The sequence below is a fragment of the Mycetomoellerius zeteki genome, unplaced genomic scaffold, assembly GCF_001594055.1.
Source record: "Mycetomoellerius zeteki isolate Tzet28-1 unplaced genomic scaffold, Tzet1.0 scaffold243, whole genome shotgun sequence".
NCBI classification, from domain to species: Eukaryota; Metazoa; Arthropoda; class Insecta; order Hymenoptera; family Formicidae; genus Mycetomoellerius; species Mycetomoellerius zeteki.
In genome coordinates, this window is record NW_017257220.1 from 978,147 (window position 1) to 1,000,508 (window position 22,362).

General features: G+C 29.6%; 2 protein-coding genes across 2 annotated transcripts in view; one reads left to right on the plus strand and one right to left on the minus strand.

Annotated features, from left to right (window-relative positions):
- Positions 1-19,081: 19,081 nt before the first annotated feature.
- On the plus strand, positions 19,082-21,330 carry Ndufb2 (NADH dehydrogenase (ubiquinone) 1 beta subcomplex, 2, 8kDa). The gene is made up of 4 exons (XM_018449347.1): positions 19,082-19,283; positions 19,441-19,564; positions 19,648-19,769; positions 21,254-21,330. Exons 1-3 carry the CDS (start codon positions 19,183-19,185, stop codon positions 19,741-19,743), a joined length of 321 nt encoding a protein of 106 aa, XP_018304849.1. The 5' UTR covers positions 19,082-19,182; the 3' UTR covers positions 19,744-19,769; positions 21,254-21,330.
- LOC108723521 (retinal dehydrogenase 1) overlaps positions 20,133-22,362 on the minus strand; it is a 4,393-nt gene continuing 2,163 nt past the window's right edge. Inside the window, exons 3-9 of the mRNA XM_018449344.1 lie at positions 21,957-22,058; positions 21,708-21,873; positions 21,207-21,511; positions 21,030-21,132; positions 20,443-20,950; positions 20,297-20,371; positions 20,133-20,234 (exon numbers count right to left, since the gene is read on the minus strand). Of these exons, the coding sequence (XP_018304846.1) occupies positions 20,165-20,234; positions 20,297-20,371; positions 20,443-20,950; positions 21,030-21,132; positions 21,207-21,511; positions 21,708-21,873; positions 21,957-22,058 (1,329 nt within the window). The 3' untranslated portion in view covers positions 20,133-20,164. The remainder of the gene's footprint in view (positions 20,235-20,296; positions 20,372-20,442; positions 20,951-21,029; positions 21,133-21,206; positions 21,512-21,707; positions 21,874-21,956; positions 22,059-22,362) is intronic.

The window sequence follows — 22,362 nt, forward strand, 5'->3', positions numbered from 1 at the left end:
ATGATAGGACACCGGATATCAAGCTTGAAACTTGATAGATTATTACTCCGTTAATAATCTCTAACACTCAGAATTAGAAACACTTATTATCTATTAATACCTTAAATCTGCCATGTGTTTAGTATATTTATTCAGAAACTTCTGTAGAAGATAACGCGAGCTATAATAACTTTATAATGGTGAAAACAAAACATTTTTATCACAATTGATCACTGTTATACTTTTTTCCTCAATTTATGGCTTTGGTGAACACTTGCGGATTATAATGAATCAATATTAAAATCACTAGGTTCTATTTTCTTTATATTTTACGAAAAAATATATAAATGTAATGTAGTTAGACGTGCCGCTCAAGAGAAACTGATCGCTCGTTTTGGTTACTGGAAGCAGTAGAGTCCTTCGAGATCCGACGGCCGTCGCCAAAGACGACTCGTTCGTTGTTTGCTCAAATGATTATCATGGTGTAACGAATAAATACGCGGTGCATCTTTCAAAGTTATGCCGTCGTCTTTCGTAGCCGAAACCTGCGATGCCGTTTTCTCAGAGGACTCGGGATAAAGTGTCAATTCAGAAACTTGTCGCAGCGGAAAAAAGTCAGGGTAAAAACACGATAACGCGTGGAACGTTTCCGTTATACACTGATTAAATTCTCAGTTTATATCTCATCAAAACGTAAACAATGATGTAATGTGCAATTTTCTATGGATTCTTATGTAATTATATATGTATTATATTATATTTCAGTTTGCCTAATATGATATATGTATATTATCTAAGCAGTATTATCTAACTAAGCAGTTAAAAATTTGCACAACGTATGAATAACATATTGAAAGTAAAATAGAAATAAATTTGAAAAATGTTAAGTGCTGTTACATTACATGAAATGTGAAAATAATTAATACAAAATTAGAATTTGTAAATGCGTTTAACAATGCATTTAAATATAATATATTAATAAAAACGATAATAGTGTCAATTATCAAACGCGATGTTTCTGTTTAATCTAGCGCACCAAATAATTAGCGAATAAGTATTATTATTACTACAAAAAATTGTAAAACAGATGTAGGATAAAAGCAAAGATTATGGAATAGCTTTTTTTAAATTAACATTGCTTCGATATAAATGCATATGAAGATTTTAAATTTACACAGAACTCTTGAGGAATATGTTAGCTACAACATCCAATAAATGAAAGTCGCCAAAATTTAAGTCCAACGTCAATATTAACAAAAAAATCAAAAGTGAGAAAATGGGGGGTCTAAAAAAATGGAATGTAACATGGAATACCAATGAAATTTTGACCATAGTAATAAATAACACAATAAATGAAGTCCAAATTTGCTTATTTATATAAACTGATCAAGAAAAATAGAAAACTGTTCAATTTTTATTATACAATAACACAGAAAATATAATAACATCATTACGAACGTTATTACGCATGGACAATAAAGAATACAATTAAATCTTGAATCAAATTAAATTATGACGTACAATAAATATTAGCATCTAAAATAAACATTATTCACAAGAAGAATCAAAAAGTTATATTCTCAACCCTCGATGTATTCCACATTACCTGCATGTCGTCATATAACAAACAAAGTCTTTCCGTAGCAATAAACAAGTTTGAAATAGCAATTAATCTGCATAATATTGTTCTCCTGACGTAACGAAAATGAATAAATGTTAATTGTAGCAAAACGGTTGGTCGGGCCGAGCTCATTGCTTGTTATGACATGTTTGGTAACAGTTGCAATAACTTTCAGCGATTGCCGCCAGATTGCAATGCTTTGTTTAAAAAATAAGCCACTATTCCATATTAGTAGCCTATGCCATAATCCCTGCTTTTACCCTAAGTAAAATGTCCAAATGAGCTTCAACGGTTGTTGCGTAAATAATAGTAAGTAAATAATATATTGATTAGACAATAAAACATAATTCGCAAACAATTGGAATGTACAATACTTATCAACAAAGTTAACTACACAACAACTTCACTACACAAAAACTACACATCAAAGCAACCTACCAAATTGCAATTACTTCATTAATAAATATATTTCAATTATTTGCAGATTATATAATATTTTATTACCATATAAATTATTTACACACTACAACCGCAGAAGCTCATATAGACATTTTACTTTTAATTCATTCTAGGAGCCATAAAACTATTTTTATTTTAAAAAATTGTAATTGTTTATCTACAATTATATATTGTATCTAATACACAGACGTAAAATATTATCGTCCCATTAACTTTAAAACTAATAAGTTTAATAAAGTATGTAATTATATAATATACCATAACTTTTAATATATTATAAACTAAAGAGTGTAATTTGCAAGATAAATAAACCACACAGATATGTAAAAAACTTTTTGAATTAAGATTTATTCAATATACTACACATAATTTTATATATTAATTTTATATATTATGCATTAATTGTTCCCTTTACATTATATTTTTTGTCCTCATTAAGAAATAAATTTAACATCAGTGTACAGTTTTCTGAATTTATGTAAAAGATTTCTATATTTTTGAAAGAAATATTACCGTATCAAAGAAGGGGTAACTAAAAAAGTCACATTAGAAACTGCCATCTAGCGAAATTCTGTGTAATATCGATTGATACATGTTGGAAAAGAAGATATCTAAAAAGATCTTCCATGGATAAAACAGGATTTCAAGAACAGTTATCTCCTAACGAGCAGTTATGCTCACGGTAATAATAAATATTTTCAAATGTTTTTAACATTTTTATAAAATTAGATAATACCATATGTATTGTAAGATCTAATATTGCTTCCGCATTTATTGATAATTATGTTTCTAGAAAACTACATATGTAAATATGTAGTATAAAAACATTAACAATAAGAATAAAAGCAAGTTGATATCGCAAATATGTTGGGTGTATCTCAAAAAGCGCCTACTAATCATATAGCATTATTTTTTATCAAAAACTGAATCAAAAATTCATTTATTATTTTACAATTTTCGCAATTCTTTTTTATTAATTACCCAATGAGCAGAATGCATAAAATCGATACATAACACAATTCTAAGATATTTCTAAGAGTTCTTTGAGAACCATCTTTAAGATATTTCACAAAGAACACTGAGATATTTTAAAGTTATCTTATGTGTCAATTTTACATGCTTATTTCGTAATGTATAGAAATTAATATCTCATTAACTATTAGAAAAATTGTAAAATGGTTCAAAATTTTTCTCAATTTTTTATTAGGAGTAGCGCTATATGATTATAATGGGCGTTTTTTAAGATACATCCTATGTATAGTATAAAAGAATATATTTAAAAAAATAATTTTGATTAGAAAATTTTATATGAAATCTGGACGTGCGTGTATCATCCATAAATATAATATATACAATTGATGTTCCATATGCGCGAAATATTAAACGCTTTTCTTGCAGAGCAACGACGAAGAAATCGAAGAAGCGAATAGAACGGACCTAGAGAGTTACATTGATGAGACTTTCTATACATTTATATAGGGCCAGTCCGGAGAAGTTTTAGTGTCTGCTGAGCGCTACGCTGTGCGAGATATTACCATCCATAAAATTTTACGAACCGAAAATATCAAGCTTACTTGGATACTAGTTTATACGCGTCTCCACAGCCTATAGTTGCTTCTCTTCGGCAATTACAGGCTTGCTTGATATTAAGGAACAGCGAAAACGTACGCGCGAAAATCTTATCTCGCTCGTGGTTACGATTATGAGGGAGGCATTGTATTTTTCTTTTTTTCGCAGAAACGGTGGCGAACCACTTAACGTCAAAGAACAAGACCGACATGATCCTTCAGGCAATGCCTTTAAATTCGTGTAATGGATTTACACGCATAGCGAATTTTATGAAGCGATGATTGGCGGTTAGTGAGCGAACGGCCTCCTAATTTTCTAAGTATCCCTATGCCAGCAATAATTCGAGCCCTCGTTATTGCAACAAAGTTAACGCGCGAAAAATTAGGCGTCGCCTATTTAGAACATAAACGCTCCCGTCTATTTCAGATTTATAGTCTGTATGGCTCCGTGAATATTTATTCATGCATTTATACTGTTTTTTTATACATCCAGTAAATATATCTATCTTTTAAATATTGTAAAATATTGAACTTGCATTTCTCTCTGTTCCTAATAAACCGGAAAAAATAATTTCGAATCGTTTATTTCTTATCGCTTTTTATGTATTCGTACAAAATATCTCAAGAAATATGCGCTACTGTATTATTTTTGTAATGTTAAATTTATTAAAAACAATCTGTAGAGAACTAATTTTTCCCGATTAAACATAGCAAAGATATAATTTTTTATTATTAACCCCGCCAGACCTAATTTTATTAGAATCATGTTAAAAAAATTTTTCAAATTCAGTTCATGTGTACTTAAATAAATAATTCATACTAAACAATTAATTTTTTCAAAATTTTGATTATTTTTTCAACATGCACCTACATTATTATGTACATCAGATCTCAGATGTCGATAGAATTAAATAATTTCAACAGATAATGTCTTCAAATTTGATATAGGGGAAAGTGGGTGAATTGTATGTACCTAAGGGAAATTTATTGTCCTGGAATGATTTTCCAAATTCAAAACGATATAAGTATGGAAATAGAAACTATAAACATTCTTCTATCATTACGTATCCTCATATCGAACAGATTTTTATTCAATAAGGTTATATTTGGCAAAAAAGAAAAAATGGAAAAGCGAAAAAATTACTCACGCGTCGGGTAATTGTGCACAAAACAAAAGTCGTAGGAAATGAATGAATTATGGAATGTTGACAAAGAGAAATCAGAAAATATATTTATTATATTGCAATATAAATATATATTAAATATATTTTAAATATATATTATATAAGCCCGCCGCGACCTGACTCGATATGAAATACGATTACTTCAACATCTCTTAACCAAATTTAATAAATAACAGCTCAAAAGACGCACATGTTAACATACTTTAATAACGTATACAACTTTAAACAAATAAATTAAAAATACGAATTTACCACCTTATTTTCTGAATGCTAAAATAACAAGAAAAGATGTGATTTTATTTTTTGTATTTCTCTGGGTAGCAACGTATTTACGTCGTATCTCTTTTGTAGTTATATCTTAAGAGGATGACCTCTTGCGTAAAAATTTCACCACAGTGATGTCTTCATCCATTGGAAAAGTACCAAACCAGGAGGATGCGCCCAATTACCCGCTGCGCACAGTTTTCCCATTTTCCCCTACATTACAATGTACGCTGTGTCTGAAGGAGTTAACGTCATTAGTGTCCTGCAATCATTGCACGATATTTTTTAGTAGTAATATTTTAAAGATTATAGTAAGATAAAAAAATCTAATATAAAAATGTCAAAATCATAATAATTTCTGTATTCAAAGTGATCAAAACTGGCTAATGGTATATTCGGGTATATAGAGTTTGCACGTTTAAGTTCACCCCAAAAAAAAATATTCTGCCATTTAGCGGTTTCGTGTTAATATCAGAGAATTTTCCATTTATGTATGACCTCAAGAGGATACTCTACAAAATAAAGGAATTTCGTATAACCTTAAAGGATTTAGGATTGCGATCCTCTCAATATTAGAAGAATGTCTTGTATGTACTGACGTGCACGCGTATTACTGTAGAACGTAAATGACAAACCTCTTCTAACAAGTAAGCGTGCCGCTAGTATTTTGTGTATTCTTTTATTTCAAAAGGCTATTCGAGTTATTATAATAAAATTTTCTATAGAGGAATTTATTTTTGATCGTAGCTCATATGTCCTCATTTTTATAGATGAATACATGTTATAAATAAACACACCTGATTAATGTAAGATTAATGAAAGATTTTTTGCTTAGAGGAAATGCTAAGAGGAATTCCCCGCTTATCGGCAGAATATTTTTTTTGGATGTTTATAACTTCACTTACACGCATACACTAGTACTACTGTAAAAAATTATTATATAATATCTAAAAACTGTCCAACTAATAATTAAGAAATTATTCGATCTCGAAGGTGCAACTCGCGAAAATCGATTAAGTTCCGACGAAATATTTTTTTTTTTAGAGTTTCAGTAATTCTCGAGACAATTTTAGATAATACTCTAGGAGCACTATAAAGAGTTATAATGACGGAGAATGATCCGGTCTGTAATTAAGAAGTTATTCAACATCAAAGTTCTATCACTGCTAACTTTGAATGAGGATTTTTTAAAAATTTATAAAGATTTGATATTTTTCATTTATCAGGAACTTTAGAACTCGTCGAAAGGAATCCGATACGTTGTTCAAAACTATTCGGGCTTGATATTAAAATTTTCAAATAATTTTTATTAAAAAAAAATTAAAAAAATTTTTTTATGAGGAACTTTAGCACTCGTCAAAGGACGCCAAATGGATTATTTAAAACTATTCGGTGCTAAATTCGGGTGTGAAGTTAGCATACCTATTTTTCAAAGTTTATTTTTATTGTGGATGAAGATGGCGTTTTACTCGGTGGAAACTTATTAAATATTAAGATTTTTGAATTTATTTTCAATAGTTCTATAGTTCTACAATATATAGATTAAAGAAATAATTTTGGCCAAAGTCGAGAAATCGCAAAAGCAAAATGAGACGCCAGAGACACTGCAAGCAAAATGAGCGCCAACTTTGTCTAGTAAAGTTCCAGCCACAGTTTCTTATAGAATTAGAAAAGATACATAGTTCTAAAGAGAATTCTGATGATTGATATTGTTATTATGATTTTTGAACAATTTTTTTCTCTAAAAAGTGATCTTTACGAAAACGAAGATGAGATGCTGTTCGATTTTAAAGAGTACCATAGAATCTGATGGTTTTATGGTAATTCTCGTGTCGTTTCGAATGTATTCTAACGTTTTCTGAAGAATTCTAGTCATATGCACTAATTATTTACTTTTTAAATAGTTGTTAAAATGATCAAATCTCTTCGGAAAGCATTAGAACTACACGGAAAATACCATAAACCTCTAAGAACTGTTGAATATCGACCAGCGTTTCACACGTATTCCCTGAAAGGCACCTTTCTCGAGTAATAAAAAGTATTTAAAACATAAACAATTAGAGTATATGACCAGAACTCTTTAGAAAACGTTGGAATACTCTTTTTAAAACTATGTATCTTTTCAAATCCTACAAGAAACTGTGGCTGGAACTTTCATTAGACAAAGTTGGCGTTGTGTGAACTTGGCGTCTCATTTTATATTTTCGGTTTCTCGGTTTTAATGGCCGGAACTATTTGTTTAACTTATATAAAAAACTATAGAATTATTGAAAATAAAATAACAATAACAAAGACGTTCAATAATGAGAGTCAGCGCGGGAGGGAGTGCGCAAATTGTTAAAGTATAAAATCGAGTATGAAATACTTTACTCCATTTGATATGCAGGTGTTTTCTTTATTCTAAATTCTTTAACACGATTCAACTCTCTTTGGAGTCATCAGCAATCTAACATATTCTTAATCTATATTGGTTTAGCAATCAGCCGAGATAGAGTCACTCACAGGTTGCCAAAACTGTAATAGATTCTCGACGCCAAGCAAATAATGAAACTTTAGAATGATATTAATATTCACAAAATAATTCTTATCTACGTATATTATAATTGATTTTTATGACATTATAAGAGAAAACTGATTAAACTCCGACTATAAATGTAGTCCGGAGTATCGAGTATATCTGAAATTGAAAATAAACTCAGAATTCTTAATATTTAATAAGTTTCCACCGATTTCCACCGAGTGAGACGTCAGCTTCACACACACAATAAATTACATAAAAAAAAGACTATTCTTATTTTGAAAGTATCTTTATTTTTGACATATAGGACTTGAAATAAGATTCCTTAGCGTTAAAGACGCTAAGGAATAGCGTAACCTAACCGACATAATTTGTTTACATAAAGAAATTTGATCTATAGTTATATCAAGAAAAATATATTTTCATTATTAAATAATAATTTTCTTAATTTGAGAGAGAATCATATCGATAGAAAATTATAATGTCTTTTAAATCGGGAATTAGAATATAATATTGTTGATATATGATTTGATATAAGAATATAATGTGAAATTTAAGATTAGCAAATTCTTTAAAAAAAATTGTATATTGTTGCTTATATAAGAAACAAGGATTACGTTGAACAGAATATAATTGTTATAAATTGAGAATAATTTTTCTTCTGTGTAGTAATTAGAAAATGTCTATTAACTTGAATCGGTTATCAAGATACACATATACCATGTGTGAATACTGCGACTGCAAAAGATGTAAGCAATAGAAAATATTAAAATAGGTATAAAGTTGCATTGCTACTTTTTTTTGACAGCAAATCTGGCAGGTAAATAAATTTTGCATTAATTGCCTATAAAAAAATGTATATAATATTTAATTTATTATATAATTACATGGTTAATAATTTTGTGCGCGGATTTTATATCCTTTTATTAAAAGCATGTGGAATGTTATAAATAATTAATTAAGTTTATGAAAGATAATGCTTCTATAATATCTTTTTTGATACTTATCCAAGTAAAAGCTTTTCTGATAATATTTTTTATAATTCTCCTAAATCATCCTACATCAGTAATTTTATACCCAAGACAAAAAATACTGCCACCATTGGCTCGAAGTTCTCTTTCATCATTAGATACATGACATATATTTGAGATATATGAGGTTCCGAAAAATTCTTCGACTAATAAAAATCCAAAACTAAACCATGACAAATAAAATTCTATGAATTCGATAGATAATTCAATAAATAAATATATATGTAGATGAACAAAGATTTCAAGAATCCAATGTTAAATAAGTGGCAAATTACTCTTTTGCATGTACAAATAATTATTTCATTTTTGTAAAAATAAAACGTACGATATATACTGTCAATTTAAAAAACCACGATTGATGAATTTAAAATTGTCAGACTTTCTTCATCATATGTATTACTAAAGTTTTTTCAAGAAAAAAAAATTTACGTTAAAATATAAAAAAAATTAAGCAATTTCTATTTTTACTATCATTATAAATAACTTTTAGACCATCACTATAGATTATCCAAAAGCGTTATGACTGTCTTTGGCATGCTGAAATTTGCTTTCGCGCCTCAGCACAAGGATTGCTAAGTCTCTAAAATACCAGTCCTCCACCAACGGCAACGAACCAACGACTAAAAAAAAAGGAATTTCCACCAATTTGCATAACACAGGAATACGAATACAATAAATTTCATATTTTCTCTAATAATATATTTAACGCTTATTATTTTTGTGCCCTACGCTGGAGCGTACCTACTCAGTGCCCCGTAACGCGCCTCCGAGATTATCTTACGTGCTACAGAGAATAGCTAAATAAAATTTAAATAAATAGTTTCTTTGGCAAATATACTATTAATTTTTCTTTAATAAAAACAAGAGATTATTGTTTGGTATGACTTCATAGCAGTAAAAAATCTTCAACAAAATGTTATATAAAATCATTTATAATGGCATTATAACATAATGGTTTTATAACATAATTAGCATATAAAAACTATTATAATTTCGACATTTTTATATTAGATTTTCATCTCTTGTTAATCTCTAAAATATTGCTTTCAAAAATATTATACGATGATTGCAAGGCACTTTACATGAAGTTAACAATTAGAAATTATATCTTATAATAGTATGAAACATGAAAATTTGGATTAAATGAATAGCAAAATTTCTATTCTGTTAATTTGAAATTTCTTCCACTTTGAAATTTCATCCACAGAAATATAATTTAGTGTTTCTCAAAAATTGTTATTACGAAAAATTGAATCCATTACAAAAATTAAATTCGTAACACACACACACACACACACGACCGCACGCACGCAAAATCGGACCTCGCCGTGATGCATCGGGTAATGCTAATGCTAGCGGTAATTGAATAAAATATATAGATAAGTTTGATGCACTGTATCTCCTCGAAATTTTTTTAATTTGTAAGAGAAAAGTCCATACTTTACGATAGTTAAAATGACATTTACGAAAAAAATTTACTCCACTCCGTAGAGTGCATCAAACTATGTAAATTTCCTAAAAAAAAACACACAATTCTTATTTTTTAAAAGATGTCAGGTAGGGGTAAGGATAGATTCAAAATCCACTGAAAGCTTCGTAAAGCACAGACTTTATCTTTAAAAATGAAAAAAAAATCTTTTAAATGCAACCATTTTTCGCTGAATTACGCTTATTTGAATTTATGTGAAATTTTGATATAAATTTACCTATGCGATAATTTTGTTGACGAGTGTAGTTTGAAGAAATGAGAACATTTTTATCGTTTTTCGACTAAACCTTCCCAATTGGTGATTCAGCAGCTGCTACCACGCGGTCAAAAGTGCCGGCGAACAACGACTCTTTCTTGCTACTTTCACGAGAGACATATTGAAGGACTTCATTGCGAAGGAGGAAACACATTATGCGATCGTTACCAAGGAAACAGAACACGTTGTACGCTTTTATCGACAAATAAAGGAAACCGTGCGTAACCCTTATTAAAATGGAGAATGGTTAAGAGATTAGCTGTAGCTATCGTTAGCAGAGTATTCGGTATTTTTATACATTTAATTTTTTATGCTTTACAAAATCATTATTTATTTATAACCCTATCTCGAAAGGGAGTGAAAGTATCGATATACATGAATAAACTTACGTGATTACGTAGATATACAAAATAAATAATTATTGCACATTTTTATATTTAACTTCTTCATTATATATAAATATTATTTTCAAGTAACAAGATTTATAGGATACCAAAAATTTTAAACACAATAGTTCTCTTTAAGAATTATTCTCCTTTTTTTCGGTTATAAAAGATCTTTAGTTATAGAAGAAGAAGCAAATGGAGGTTATAATATTTACAGGTGCAATAAAAGTATGCCTTTAGCGACCCATTCCTTCTGTTGAAGGAACACCACGTCGCGGAACATCGTACAATAATACCAAATACGCGTGAAAAGAATGCGATTCTCAAACGTTCGGCTAAAGTCGCATCCGTAGTTTTATTGCTTTTTTAGCTTCTTTTTCGCCACGCTTATTCTTTTCTATCTTTAATCTTGGTTATTCCGTCATGCGATTCTGTATGTTACGTGACATTGGCAATCACCAACGGTAAAAAAGGAATTCTTTTTATAGATAGGTATATTGATAGTAAAAAGTATATTACAACCACATTTTTTAACAAAAGTACTTCGCAATTTTTCGCCTATATTCAAGCAAACTTCTGTAAAAATATTTTTTATATACATATATGTGTATGTAGGGGAGAGTTGCCGAATGCGTACTGGTCGCCTAAATCGTACCTTATCAATATTTTATATTATTAGTTAATATAGGCAATATTTAGTAACAATAATATAAAATAAATGAGAAATGAGTAATATAGACAAAAATATAATAGCCTACATCTTGTTTTATGGATGTTAGCGGCGTTTTAAAAAATCGGGTACATCTGATATTAATTTTTAATCAACTTATGTAGCTGATAACAACGCGATCATTTAATTTTATTATAAATTTTTGTATTTTTATAAAAGATTTATTGTAGAGTATTTTACATTCACTGTATATACATATTTGCAACCATTGTAAAGATTAAATCGATATTTTTACAAAATTCATCAAGTTTCCTAAATCGTACCATCAAAAAATAAGATGATACTGATACTGAACTGACAATAATAAAACTAATAATTGATATCAATATAAATATCAAGTGCAAAAATAAATATAAGCAAATTTATTTTTGTGTCATTTGTTTTTTTATTTTAATTATTTTCATTCATAAATTCAATATTTTCAAAGGAAATACGATAAAAAATACCTATAGATACGTATTTAAGCGACCGATTGCCTAAATCGTACCTTTTGCAGCATGTTACAAAAAGATTTATAGACCAATAACAAATTAATTTGTTATTGGTGGAAAGTTAAACATGTAATAATAAGCGTCCAAAACCTCAAGCTATAATTTCTAATGTTCATTTGCATATAAAACAGTGCCAAATGGAAAATATAATAAAAAATAGGTTAAGTGGTACGCATTCGGCAACTTTCCCCTATGTATATTTTCGAAAAAGTTAAATATTGAATTTATTGACCCTTTAAACAAACTAATATTTATAAAATCAATGAGACAGAAAATTGACATAACTTTTGTGTTTTTACAACTAATTTGGCAATTTTAAAATATATAAAAATTTTTGTTTAAAAACAGATTTCATAAAAATAATGTGCATAAAAATTTATAAAATAGAAATATTTTTAAAAGTTATCGCGGAGAATATATAACTGCGACTGGAAACAAATCGCCATTTTGAAGCAAAGTCGTACGTTCCCACGTAGTCGCAGTTAATTTATCGGGTTTTCCTTCGGTCTATCGAATCCTTCACGCCCATAGACCAAGATGGCCGACCTGGTATCCATGGAAACACTCTCTCGCAGCATCTCCTTGCCAGAACGGTTGATTCCATGGCGTGAAGAAGTAAAATAGCGTGCGCGCCACGTCAACCAAAGAGGGGTGGCGCACCCGGTAATAGGATACGAGCCGACATATTTCTCGTATCGCCCATCGAACGAGCCATCTAATCTACAGGCCCCGTTTCTTCTTTGCGGGAACGATGGGGATGGTGATGAGATCGTTATTATGTGCTCGAGAATTTGCAATCCAATGCAGTTTACGCGATCGTAAAGGGGTGCAACTTAGCTCGCTCTTTTTCTTAATCTGCGGGGAATGTATGCGGAAAACCGCCGAACGGTCTCGTAAAAGTGGATCATCAAAAAGTTTCCCCTCTCTAAACGAAAGTTGCTGTGATGATGTAAACACTGTCACTAGTCCAAAATGACAACACTAAATTTATGAATTAACAATCGGGCGATATGCTAGTACGTCTTGTTGCCAGTTACGCATATCTTCTCACATAGAAAATACTTGCAAACTGCGTGAAGATTGAATACAATTATCGTCAAAATAATTTTGATACAATATATTTACACAATAAAGATTTTATATCATCTTTATGGATTTATTTTGATTTTAATTGAACGTGTTATACACGTTGTCAATAATTCTCTGAAAGAATTCGAGTATATATATATATATATATATATATATTAAAAACAGAAATTATATTTTAAAAATACATTACGTGCTCTAAAATTCATTTACTTAACGTAGTGTTCAATTATCATTCATTACAGCTTCAATTATTATTCATTACAGCTTGTCATCGAAACATGCTACAAAATTTTCAGTCAGAGTTTTGAATAAAAAACCTCCAAATCTTCGAAAAGTCCCGAAATAATTGCTTTAAAATAAATATTCATGTTTCTCGAAGCTTCATTTCATGAATGACCATCAAATATTTTCAATTTGCGTTCGAAAATTTGAAAGGCCAACTCATTAGTTAATATCATTTTCATTCGTTTATGTTTATAAAAAACGTCTTTCGTAAAAAGCATAATGATAAGCTGTAATCAATAATAATAATGATTATAATCATAGACGCTACACTGTTAAATCTATAGTGTCAAATTTAACTTAACGTGAGTCGTCACTGCTCCTACTCAATCATATCGTTATTTTATACTAAAACAATAGTTATATTTGACACTATACAGTGTCAATTTGACACTATATGATTGAGTAGGAGCAGTGGCGACTCACGTTACGTTAAATTTGACACTATAGATTTAACAATGCATATTAAGTAAATGCAATTTAGTGCATGTAATAATATACTTTTAAAATATAACTTTAATTTTCAATGTACTCGGTTTCTTTCAGAAAACTGTTGACGATGCTCTTATGTCACTATAGAAATATATAACTGTTATTTTTTAATTAATATACATTTTTCATATATGCAATTTAATTAATCTAGGGTCAAAATGATTGTAAAACACTTTTGTCTATAGAACCAATCGCTAAACTTTTTATCGATATCATTGAAATGTAATAAATGCATTTAAGAGTTTAAGTATTGGCCAAGAGTAAAATATTATATTTTAATACTTTAATAATTATTATATCATTAATTTTGCGCGTGTATATGTGTAAATCATGTAAAAATAAATACACAAATTACATAAAACGGTTTGATATCTTTCAGATATCGAATGTGTGAATGCAAAAGAGGAAGATTTATAGAAACCATAATATTACATGTACATCATGGAAATGTTTTAATAATCGTAAAAATGTAATAATCGCAATTGTAGCGACATTTCTCGTTAGTACTAACAGGGAGCTATATATATATACTCTACAATTATTTGTAAACAGAGTTCCGGCTATAATTTTTTCAATTTCAGTTTTTTAGTATAAAAAATGCGAAACTCGTTTTTATTTTTATAAAAAGCTGTAGAACCATGAAAAGTGCTTTCATTATTTGTTATATTAAACAGAATGTCGTGCTAACTTCATAGATCTCATTTTTGGGTATCCATGAAGTTAGCACGATTCTATTAATATGAAAAAAATAACAGTTCCAGTAGCATTTTTCACAGTTCTACAGTTCCTTATAAAATAAAAAAGAGTTCGACATTTTTTATATTAAAAAATCAAGTTAGAAATATAACGTGTTAACATCGCAAATTTTATGCTCTAAAATACAAGAAAAAGATAAATATTTCTGCTTTTAGTTACAGATCCCGTTAGTACTACTCGGGTTCTACCAATATATGCAATTTGAAAACAAAAGATTCCAACAATTACTAATTTAAATGCAAGGTGTTTAAAAAACCATTTAGCATTTATGTGGTAGATGGTATATCATACTGACAAAAAAAGTCTTAATGAACATAGGTCGAAAGCTCAACCATTTCTAAGATATAAACAATTTTGTATGTTAGTATCACAACTGACTTATCAGCTTCTACGTGTCGTATGCAACGTGAAGGTTTATCTTAGTATTTACAAATCGCGTTCTGAATCTTCAAATTCAATTTCCATACACACTTTTTATAATGAAAAATTTCATCGAGAGAATCAGTAAGTTGACATCAACTAGCCATTACGATTGAATAAGTATTATGGAAGGTCATCTCATTGGATCTGTAATTCTCTTAAATAGGCTATGTATATGCTACTTATCTCAATTTCTCTCTTTTCATGTCATATGCAACATGAAAAGACAATAAGTTAGTTATGAGACTAACATACAAAGTTGTTATATGTCTCAGAAACGGTTGCTCTTTCGACCTATGTTTGCTAAGACTTTTTTGCTCAGTACAGTATGTATTATCTACTATATAAATGCTACATGATTTATTTTAACATCCTGTATAATAATACAGATAATATTGATACGTGAAAAATGTATATGTATATAAATTATATCATATTAAAACAATATTATATAAAATAGCATTGTATATTTTTTTTCTATAAAGTTAATATCCTATTATTTAAATATATACTTTTATACTTTTTCATTCCGTACATTTCTGCAAAGACAATTTTGTTCTAAGCTATACGGGTGTTTCGTATCTACGGTTAAGAGCTCGTTCGTTGGCGAAAGATACTGGACGACGACCTCTATAAAACATATTATTAGGTACAACCGGGGGCCGCTATTATGGCTGAAGCGCCAATGCGAGATAAGTCTCGGGAGGGTTGCTACTGGGGGATCAAATGCCTCGCTGCAGCTTGTAAAAGCGTTTGCTCAGCCAATAGCAACGGGCTGCAACGCTCCCCTAACATACGAATGTGCCCCTTTGCTCCCCGAGTTTCAGTCGTACCATGGATAATGGCGAACATTCCACGACTGATATACTTCTACGACTTCCATCGAATGTTAAGCTGTCGTAAATTAATCTCGTAAAAGAAGGACAAAATGGAACGGACGCTAGGTAACTTTTCTTTTACCACTTAAAAAACGTTGTCTTAAAAATATAATTTACTATATAAAATATATAACTGTTTTAAAATTTATATTTTAAAAGATAAATAAGTGTTTGTCTGATTTTTATGATTCGTAATAAATTGATTGATAATAAATAAATAAATAAATGTACTCACCAAAATATGTCGCCACTTCTTTCGTTGTTTCATCGATATCATTGTTTGGACAATTAAAACCTATAATCAATATGACACTATAATAATATAAATAATGTGAATGACAGTAATTTAATTTATGTTACATCGAGAAAAAGTTGTTCAACTAACTAAATTAATTTAGTCAATTGAACAATTTTTTTTCAATGTACAATAAATATTTAAAAAAATCTTTAATATTCCTAAACGGACGATTGATATACCTATCTTTCGGCATATTTTCGTTGGAAACAAATATTTCATACATATTTTCTGATAATAACAAATGCTCGATAAATTTTTACATATTTGTCACATTCTATTAATATTTTCTATTAATATTATTATTATTCGTGATATATTTAATTTTAAATATTACATTTTTTTTACTTAATTCTCTTCAATTATTCATTAACACTTGCGATTCAAGACATAATCGTTTTAATAAATCCAAACAAAGCATTAAATATGTGCAACTTTATTATTTTTATTTTACTTTTATTAACTAATAATAATTTATAAATCCTTTTTATTAATAGGAATTCAAGATTAAAAATTTATAGAATCCAATAATTTACTTCAATTTATTTTTACAAACAAAAAATATAATACGCGAAAACATCTATCATCACGTTCGGTATTTCACTTAACATTTTTATACAAAAAATTAATAAAAAGTTTTTATTTTAACAGTTATGATATTAATCTCAAAGCTTTGGAAAAGAAAAATATTTATGACTTAATTAATATTCAACATACTATATATGATTACGGCATTTAAGAATGTCATATCGATATACAAGTCGAATATACCCTTAACACTATTTAAATATTATATAAAGAATATTATGAGAAGTATAAGGAATTTAAGTCATTTTATAAAAAATGACATTTATATATAGAGTTGACATGCGATAAATGTGGACCAATTGCACTTTCGATGCAGAAAAAATACGCGATTGTGTGATACATATATGTGAACAAATATCGTGGATATAATGTATGTATAATTGACAACTGTACGATATTGTAATATCTTTATTACGACGATCATTTTATGAAACACTTTCTAAACTTTATGCAAAATATACTTTTAAACAATAACAATCACATTTTTATTAGACGCGTGCCTCTAAATCAAGATGTAGAACGTAAAATATTTTTTTTAATGAAAGCCATATTCTTAGAATTGTGATTCAAATATAAATAATATATAAAATCGTATGAATTTGAGAAATAGACAAATGAGATAAATGAAATTCTTATAATGCGTTATAATACTATTTATCTCATTACTACGTTATAACGTTATAATTTTTTTAAATCACGGCCAACACATTCTTTAATCTAAGAAGATACATAACAAAATTAAAAAAAAGGTTTTCATTAATTCATGCACATACTTTTACAAACGTAGCAATCATATTAAATTTCATAGGCTATTGAAATTGACTTTACGCTAAAGCTATTCGGATCCATTCCGTGTAATACAAGAAGATTTTATGAGTAATATGTAATGCACTTATAACTCATAATGATTTTTATTTAAATTCAAGATTATTTTAATATAAATTAACATATCTAAGTAAAAAGTAATCTATTTTTAACTAGAAAATTTGTGACAAGTTCAAAACAATCCCGAATAGCCTACATGAAGCCCTTGCAGAAATTAATTAATACTGAAAGGTATAGTGATTAATTACTTATTTTGAATATTGGCTACGGTTACACCGTGCATTTAGGCCGCGACCTATACGATAGATGTCTTTGTTTAATATACAGGATAAACAAAGACATCTATTGTATAGGCCGTGGCCTAAATGCACGGTGTAACCGTAGCCATTGAAAGCAACTGACTCTCTCTCTCTCTCTCTCTCCCTCCACCAAATTTACCTCTAATTAAAAAATACATTATTTTTTTGCATATACATTAATTTGTATTAGAAATATAAAAATATGTAATTTTCGATATTAAATAGGTCAATATTAAATTGAATTTTTCTGAGGAATCCATACAGCACACTTTATCCAAGAGACATCTTGGGAATATCCTTAGGACGTTCAGAGAACGCAAATACGTCCTTTGGACGGCTTTAGGACATCCAAATCTGTGCTGTACGGAAAGGTTAATTGTAGCAATTTTATGTTCGGATTTGAATAACAATATGTAGCAATGATCATGGTTATGCAAAAATAAATAAACCGTAATTACTGCTAATTATTATCGTACATTTTAAAGAATTCATGCACTAACCTTGTAAAGTATTGATTACAGCATCTGTGATACAATTGCTATGCATATAAATTTTATTATTTACGATATTTCATCATTTGCGTGCAAAGACTGCATATCTCGCTTAAATCACGCACGTAACTTACGAAGAATTTAACGTATGTACATACGAATACGGTCGCACGGAGTTTATCTGACGAAACGTTCGAGTGTTCACACCGACGAGATATATATACAATATATATATACTGTATCCGCGTATAATATGACGATTTCCCGACACTTTTTTCCAATATATCCGATACTGCTCGCTGTCTTTTTACATTCAGTTAAAGTCGTAATTCAAATACGAGTATAATTTCAATAAACTCCGGACGTACAAAGAAACGGATCGCCAATATATACAACACGTACGTCATCGACGTAATGAACGACGTGAGAAGGATCGTGTGCGATGTTCAACGCATTATAACAAACATTCGACACTTTACGGTAACATTCGCGATGATCTAATCATCTTCGCGGACGCGAATCACTTTTGAAGAACGAAAAGTAACTGTGAAAAATAAGCTAGCGGCGCAATTTGAACATGATTCACGATTCACCGTTGGTTCAATATGGCTGACGCATCTATCGATAGTGAGTGTCGACACTGCGATTCTCGAGCAATCGAATATCGAATGTGCAATAAGGAGGGGGAGGTGTAAATGGTGTGACATTTGACACTGGCGAGTGCATTAAATTGTGATGAGAATCATTTGGTAGTACTTGGTGCTCTTGTTATTGCCGATTTAATTGTTATAATGATTTCACGAGGATTAAACTTATTAAAAATTGCTCATAGAAGTAGTCAAAGTAAAGCCGCCGCGACAAATCTGCGCTCCGTTAGACTATGTTACAGTGGGTAAGTGAAATTATGTAACTACGTTATAGGTTATGTTTCAATGTTCGCAATATTCAATACAAATACATTTCATTGCACAAGAAGAATATATGTGTTATGATTTATTTCATTTTTTGCTATGTATTTACGATAATTTACTGTATTATTTCCTTATCAGTTATATATATCGTAATATCGGAATGGCAGAAGAAAAGAAATGGGTATATGCAGCTGAAGTTTTCGGAGGCTTCATGTGGTGGTGGGTATTATGGCATTTCTGGCACGACTTTGACCATATTGTAGTAAGTATCATACAATTTCAAGGTTTTTACTTTTATGTATCTAATATCAGTAATCCTAATACAAGAATTTTATTTATATCTAGGGAGAGTTTCCATATCCAGATCCATCCAAGTGGACAGACGAAGAATTAGGTATACCACCAGATGATTACCCTGAGCCTGCGATTCGCACATTATAGATATTTTGCGATAGTGTTATATAAAGGTAAAAATATATATTTATCATTATATCAAAATAATCTACAAAGTTTTAACGTTTACATAGAATAAAAGTGTTACATTTATAAAATACTAAAATATAATTATTTTGTTTTTCATCCATTTTACATTCTTATGTTATATACATAAAAAAATTTTGTAATTTTTGAGACACTATATACATGTCTCAATATATATTCTTCTACGCTTCATGGTAGAAAAAGAATAGAATAAAAGAATATATATCAGTTTCCCAAATTTTGATATTACGAACAATAAATTATTATATATATCATTTTATTAATATTTTGTTACAAAAGTTTTATTCAAGACATTTACAAAAAAAAAGTATAATCAAAAGCATAATAAAAAATCAAGCTTATATATCATGCACTTTGTATATTAATTCCCTTTCGTGACATTAATAGAGATTGTTTTAATCTCAAGATATTCTTTCAAGCCTTCTTCTCCCCTGAAAGAAAGATACAAAAGTTGAATAACATACTATTTAAAGCTTAAGTAATTATGACTTACAATTCACGTCCTATGCCAGATTGTTTGAAACCACCAAATGGTGTTTGAGGTGTGATAGCATCATAACAGTTTATCCTAGAAGACATTGAACGTAATTATATATGCCCATACAGTAAAATATTATTATGTATTCTTTGTATACGTACCAAACACTACCTGCTTCTATAGCTTGGGCAAATTCTAAAGCTTTATTAATATCTTTAGTAATTACGCCAGAAGCAAGGCCATAATTAGTGCGATTGGCACGTTCAATTACTTCATTGATGGTTTCAAATTTCAAGATTGTTTGAACTGGACCAAAAATTTCCTCTTTGGCAATCCTCATATCATCGGTTACTTTTGAAAAAACTGTAGGTTGTACAAAGAAACCAATTTCGCCCTGCCGATTTCCACCAGTTTCCACAACAGCACCTTGCTGTTTGCCCGAATTGATTAAGCCCATAACTTTATCGAACATCTCTTGATCAATCTGCGGACCTTGATTTATTTTAGGATCAAATGGATCCCCTACTTTTCTATCAAGTGCCAATTGTTTAGCATGTTTCACAAATTCGTCGTATATTTTAGAATGTACAAATGTTCGCGATCCTGCGCAACAGTTTTGTCCATGATTTAGAAATATTGCATTATGTGCGATTTCTGCAGCTTCTTTCACTATAAATATAGTCAATGTAATATAAATTAATTTATTCAACGAAGTGTATTAAAATTTTTCATTATTTTTACAACATACCGTCAACATCATCGAAAATAACGAGCGGACTTTTGCCACCTAATTCAAGGCTGACACGTTTAAGATTACTTTTGCCAGCAGCTACCATTATGGCATGTCCGACCTAGAGAAGAAACATAATTTATACCAGTACATACATTTCTGTCAATACAGTCATATTACATAAAATGTAAATACCTCTGTGGATCCAGTAAAAGCGACTTTACAAATTTCTGGATGTTCAGCAATAGCTGCGCCAGCAGTTGGACCGTAACCTGGAATGACATTTATGACACCCGCTGGAAACCCTGCTTCCTTAGCTAGAGCAGCTCCATAAAGCGCAGTCAAAGGTGTTTGCTCGGCTGGCTTTAAGATCAGTGTACATCCAGTAGCCAAGGCAGGGGCCCATTTCCAAACCAACATCATGAAAGGATAATTCCAAGGGATGATTTGTCCTACAATACCGACTGGCTCTTTTCGTGTTAATGTAACACTACTATCGCCTAGTCAGATAATAAATAAAATTATTTAAAATTACTTACTGTCGCTCAATTTATAATTTATATTATATCTGTCATGAAAAACTAATGCGTAAAATTTAACGCATATTTTTTAATTAGCTATTTATATACATACATAGCCACATAGTCCGTAGCTACATAGAATAATTATACGATAACAATTCAAAAAAATAAATACCTGTTGGAATAGTAGTTCCAAGTATCTTATCACACCAGCCTGCATAATAACGAAGAGTAGCAATACTTGCTTGAATATCCTCAACAGCACTTACATATGTTTTTCCATTATCAAGAGCTTCGAGAGTAGCAATATAATCTACATCGCGTGTAATAAGATCTGCCAACTATTTTATTCATTTATATTTAGTATGCAGTTAATATTTGCATTAGGTTAAGTATAAAAAAGTATAATACCACAAAATTTTACCTTGTGCATAAGTTGTCCACGATTGTATGGATTCATTGTACGCCATTTCGAATTTCTATTAAAGGCTCGTTTAGCAGCTTCCACTGCTTTATTTACGTCAGCCTAAAAAGAAATTTATTCTTTTAAATTACAATTAATTTTTAATATTTAAATATTAAATGAAAAAAGTTTAATGGAGGCAACTGATGTTCAAAATATTTTTCTATTAGTTTCTACTGTCATCGTTATTATATAATACTCTATAATCTTTTATTTAGGATTTTTATCCTAAATATATAAAAGATAATAGGGAGAGAGATACTTAAAGAAAGAATTTAAATTATAGAAAATATGTATAATGCTTATTAAATTACTTAAAAAATGTTTAACACACGTGCGCGCGCGCGTGTGTGTGCGTATATATATA